A 6,000-nucleotide genomic window follows, 5' to 3' on the forward strand; every position below is an offset into this window, starting at 1 on the left:
CATATGGAGGCCTTGGTTAGTACTCTACTCATATGTTATCCATTTCAGATGGGACATCACGATATTAACAAGGTACCTGCCCACAGCTTTCAAGATTCAGGTACACTATGGACACAACCATATAATGATGTTTCTCATTCACTTTAGACTTGTCCTCATGCTATTTGCTTTCCCTTTCATCACTACTGAACATCAATGTGACATTTGCACAGAATTGCCTACTGTGTAGCTAGGTTCTCTTTCCAGAGTGCTAACAGCTTGCACACAGAATCACAGAATCAATCAGGTTGGAAGAGACCTCTGGGATCATCAAGTCCAACCATTGCCCTGACACCACCCTGTCAACTAGACCATGGCACTAAAAGTGCCATGTCCAGTCTTTTTTTAAACACATCCAGAGATGGTGACTCCACCACCTCCCTGGGCAGCCCATTCCAATGTCTAATAACCCTTTCTGAGAAGAAATTCTTCCTAATGTCCAACCTGAACCTCCCCTGGCGAAGCTTGAGGCTATGTCCTCTTGTCCTATCGCTAGTTGCCTGGGAGAAGAGGCCAACTCGCACCCCACTACAACCTCCCTTCAGGTAGTTGTAGACTTCAATAAGGTCACCTCTGAGCCTCCTCTTCTCCAGGCTAAACAACCCCAGCTCCCTCAGCCCTTCCTCATAGGTCATACCCTCCAGACCCTTCACCAGCTTGGTCGCCCTCCTCTGGACTCGCTCCAACACCTCAACATCTTTCACACAGTCTGACATTCTTCAGGTATAATTAGGATTGCCTTCTTCACATGTGCTTTGCATTTATCTATACAGAATTTAATCTGCCATTTTATTACCTAGCCATTCAAAATCATGAGAACTTCTGCAGGCAGGTTTACTTTTACAATGCTGAATAATTTTAATTTATATTCAGTAAATCTTGCCACCTCCCAAATCACCTCTTTTTCCAGATAACTTATGACTGCATTGACCAGTTCAGGCCCTTGCACATATCCATTCTCCAGGAAATTTAATCATCTTTCCCTTTGCCTCCTAGGCTTGACCACCTTGCTTAGAAATTTCAAAGCAAAGTTAGGATCACATTGAATTGCTTTCATCTAGATATTAATAATTTGAGTTGTAAAAAGACATTTTTGTCCTGCAATATTGAAAACAAATTTCTTTGTGGTACCAAGTTTAAAACCTGCTGTGTTCAGGAAGAGTTTATGATTTCAGTGTCATATTTGTTCTGAACTGTTTTCTCTATATTGAGATCTATTAAAAACATTCAGTAACATCATTTAAAATGGATTAGCACAGTTTTGTATATGTGTGATAATACTGTGTTACTGAGTTGATTCAATTTTTTTTATTGCTGCTGTTAATCTGTTGTTGATTATCAAAAGTAAAATCATTAGTATAACGGAGTACATCCTCTCGCTATGATTTCAGTGGAGCATATCTAATAAACCGAGGCGTCTGAAATAGGAACGTAATAAAAATTGGTATTTATTTTGATAGAATATTCCTGTTAAAAGAGTGCTGCTAATGAATCTGCTGTGAAGCTGAGTTTGTAATAAGTCAAGGGTTACAAAAGAACTTGCACAATAGGAGGAGAGCATTTAGTTTAACAGCAATATTTTATCATCTGTTAAAAATCTTTTGGATAAAATACATTATACTACTTTAAATAAAACTTACTGTGAAAGTTCAGGTACCATAAGTTAAATGTGTAAAGGTAGTTAATGGTTGTTTCAGTTATAATCAAACACCATTCTCCATTGTGGATGAAGAAAAACTCAAGTGATTCTTTATGATTAGAGGTCTTAAGATAAGAGCGGAGTGTCAGGGTTTGTGGGGAAGGATGCTGATATCATTCATCAACAAAACAGCCTCCCCTTCTTTCTTTTGTTTTCGATGTTATACATTTTCTTTTTCTTTATTTTCCTATAAGGGGATTTTAATGTGAAATTCTAAACATGAAAATAATGGATTCAACTTTTTCCAGAAAAAGTGGAGAATACAAAAGCAGTCACCTTGCAGAGCACATAGTAGACAGCTTTAATTAAAAGGGTACAGGGAGTGTGACTTACTACTGGAGAGACAGAAGTCTCACCTGATCAGCTGATCTTTTTTCATTCAAAAAGTAAATTGTAGAGGGAGAAGGGAAAACGATTCTTCCAAAGAGCAAATATCTTCACCCAGCCCTTTCCCAGGCACTTTTCTCTAATTCAGTCCCTAATCTGTCTGTCTCGCTAGAGTCCACCTCTTGTCCTCAAGGAAGCCATATTTCTATATTGCCAGCACTGCTGGTTAAAAGCTTACTCAGTACCAATGATGTCGGTTCCTGTTCTCTGTGATAGCAAGGAAATCGCCCAAACCCTCCTGTCCCTGGTTCATCTCATCTCATGTGACAAGCAAAATAACCACCTCCCAAGACAGAACAAATGTGCTCTGACACATTTAGGTGGGAGTTCTGTGAATAAGGAGTAGTTGAGTCATTTTGTAACTATGTATGTTTTTTCATGCTCATTCCTGCTTTAATATAACAGACATATGTGTTTTATTAAAGGCAAATTTAAGATAGCTTAAGGTAGTTCTCAGAATTAGGCTGTTGCTTTTCTCCATGTTATATGATTGTAGCCTCAAAAATGCTGACCTGACTAATAGTAGTAGCTATGTTTGCTCAAACAGAGTATTTTGGGGTCTGAATGGGGTGGGAGGGAGATTCTAGAAATTTTGTATTAAAATTCTGTTTTTCTAAATATGACAATGTGTATTTCTCATACATTGGTAATGGATTTTAAATAATTGTCCTCATTCCTAGCTTTGTTAGGAGTTATTTTGCATTTGTTGCCCTGTGCTTAATATTACTTCTAGTAGCAAAACCTCTGTTTTGGTTTGAAAGAATAGCAGTAAAATGAGCTAAATATTTTGAGTCTGAGACATTGTGTCATCAGCCCTCACCTCTCTTGATTTCCTTAGTGTATAAAAGATGAACTTCAATACCCATCTCAAAATCTGATTATAGCTCAAGCTTACAACACCTCCTTGAACAACATTTTCTATCTAATTAGCATATTTTCTTTATGTGTTAATTACAGACCAGTCTGTTTGCAGATGAAACAGAGCAGCCTCTTCTCCTCTATCTGCTACTCATGGGAAATAATTCTGTTTCTCTGGAGTTAGTAGGTGTTAGCTTAGCAAAGAGCAGTGGGTCTTAAATGTGTTTATGATGTTAACATTTTACTTCTCCATATAACTTTCCATTTAAGAATAAGTATTCATCACATTAAATTAATAATGAGCTAAGTTTTCTTTTAGGGAGGAAACTGAGTTAGAGAAATTTTTATGATTTGCTGGTAGTTTAGCTGTTAGCACAGAAAGATATACAGGCCAAACACTTTAAATGCTAGACCTCTGCTTCAGCCATAAAATGTATCTCTTCACTATTTAGAAGATATTACAATTACTAATTTGACAGAGTAGAATGTCTTTTCTTGCCACAGAAATACACTGGGATTTACTCAGGGCGAGTTATACTAGCATGATCTATAGCTTAATTGACGTACTCTATTATATGTATCCCTGCCAACACGCATATTCCAATGGTTATATTTCAGTCATTGAATTCTTTGTCCACATGGAAAAAAAATAGTTTTGTTGAAATGAAGTCCATTCAGTTTTTGAACGTTAAGTAGCACTACCTATTTGTGTGTGTCCGTAGGAAATACATGCAGTTTTTTGCTCCATAGATGTAAATCCAAGGTCCTCTTAAAAAACATCATCAGTGTTGCTAACCTTTCAGTAAGGATCTGTGCTAATAAGGGTTTAGATGTAGGTGAAGACTTAGTGTTTCATGCATAGCACCATTCAGCCTGCACCTAGGAACTCAGAAATATTACCTACAGACCTTCCGTTAAGTTTTTCATTGAGATTTGCAGTTAGATGAAGTAAGGATAGATAAATCCAAGATATCTGCCCTTCTGTTTAGTTAGAGGACAATATTTGCTTGCTGAGGACAGTACAAAGAGAGCAAAACAGTGTTCTGTGCCTAAAAATAGCCATGATGTGTAAGAACTGGTAGTGATCAGCAGTACCAATGTCAATTCTTTTGTGCATAGAAGTGCTTCCACTTAATGTCTTTCCCTCCCTCCCCCTCTCTCTCTCTTTCTAGATGCAGCAATTGTTCCATGAAAACTATGAACACAACCGCAAAGGTTACATTCAAGATCTTCACAATGGCAAGATTCACACAGCCATAACACTTCATCCAAACAAAAGACCAGCCTACCAATACAGGCTGCACAATTACATACTGAGTCGCAAAATTTCAGAACTGCGTTATCAGACCATCCAGCTCCATAGGGAAAGTGCCCTGATGAGCAAGCTCAGTAACAGTGAAGTAAATAAGGAAGATCAGCAACTGGGAGTGATGCCATCTTTCAATCATTTTCAGCCACGTGAAAGGGATGAAGTCATTGAGTGGGAGTTCCTGACAGGAAAATTTCTTTACTCAATGATGGAGAACCAGCCACCCCGGCAGAGCCTGAGCAGCGTCCTGCGGGCTGCACTGGATGACACCATGATGCAAGTCATGGAAATGATAAATAAGAACTCTAGATCTAGAGGAAGGCTCATTGATTTCAAGGAAATACAGTATGGCTACCGCAGGGTGGACCCTCTGCATGGAGTGGAGTACATCCTGGATTTACTGCTTTTGTATAAAAGACACAAAGGAAGGAAAGTTACAGTTCCAGTGAGACGCCATGCTTACCTTCAGCAATTGTTTAGCAAACCTTTCTTCAAAGAAGCAGAGGAGCTGGATGTAAGAAGTCTGCTGGAGGATACCAACACCGACACTCAATCTTTCTCTTTTCTTTCAAATTCTTTAAAGATTTTTTCCTCATCTTTTCAAGGCACCAAAGACATTGGGGGACACAGTGACAAGAAAATACATATTCTTGTCCCTCTCACAGGAAGATTTGACATTTTCTCAAGATTTATGGATAACTTTGAGAAGACTTGTCTGATTCCCAGACAGAATGTAAAGTTGGCAATAATTCTGTTCAGTTCCGAGTCGGGCCAAGACTCCAGCAAACACATAGAGCTAATGAAAGAATATAGCATTAAGTATCCTAAGGCAGATATGACCCTGATTCCGATGGCAGGAAAGTTTTCTAGAGGTTTAGGTCTTGAAATGGCCTCATCTCAATTTGACAATGGCACTTTGCTGCTGTTCTGTGATGTTGATCTGGTATTCACACCAGACTTCCTCCAGCGATGCAGAGGTAACACTATTCAGGGAGAACAGGTTTACTACCCTATCATCTTTAGCCAGTATGATCCAAAATTAATATATGGAGGCAATTCTCCAGATGACAGTAGTTTTGTTTTCACAAAAAGAACTGGATTTTGGAGGGAGTATGGATTTGGAATTACCTGTATTTACAAAAGTGATCTACTTACTGCTGGTGGATTTGATACCTCAATTCAAGGCTGGGGACTTGAGGATGTAGACCTCTTTACTAAAGTGATAACATCTGGCTTGAAGGCTTTCAGAAGTCAAGAAGTAGGAGTTGTCCATATTTTTCATCCAGTTCAGTGTGACCTCAATTTAGATCCAAAACAATATAAAATGTGCTTAGGGTCCAAAGCAAGTACGTTTGCCTCTACCATGCAACTCGCTGAACTCTGGCTGCAGAAACATTTGGGTGTCAGGTACAATCGAACCCTGTCCTGACATCTCAGCCTATTTGGCCTTTTTTAGGGGAGTTTACCTCATTATTGTTATTATTATTTGATTTTGCTGTCATGTTTTTAAACTCCCTCCTCGCTGTCTTCCAAAGACTTGTTGACCTCAAACGGGGTGAGTCTGCTGTTCACTGATGTTTCTTATACCTACTGAACTGGCGAGGTGAATTCCTTCTTATTTTGTTTGTTTGAAATTCAGTCAAGTCACAGCAATCATATGATCCCATGGAGCACATCCATCACAAGAGACTGCATCAGAAGAGTGTTC

At 38.8% G+C, this 6,000-nt stretch overlaps 1 protein-coding gene across 1 annotated transcript in view; it reads left to right on the forward strand.

The window, feature by feature from the left end:
• CHSY3 (chondroitin sulfate synthase 3) overlaps positions 1–5,721 on the forward strand; it is a 215,193-nt gene extending 209,472 nt beyond the window's left edge. Inside the window, exon 3 of the mRNA XM_068423665.1 lies at positions 4,156–5,721. Coding sequence (XP_068279766.1) covers positions 4,156–5,721 — 1,566 coding nt within the window. The remainder of the gene's footprint in view (positions 1–4,155) is intronic.
• Positions 5,722–6,000: the final 279 nt, after the last annotated feature.

Source organism: Nyctibius grandis, chromosome Z (assembly GCF_013368605.1).
Source record: "Nyctibius grandis isolate bNycGra1 chromosome Z, bNycGra1.pri, whole genome shotgun sequence".
NCBI classification, from domain to species: Eukaryota; Metazoa; Chordata; class Aves; order Nyctibiiformes; family Nyctibiidae; genus Nyctibius; species Nyctibius grandis.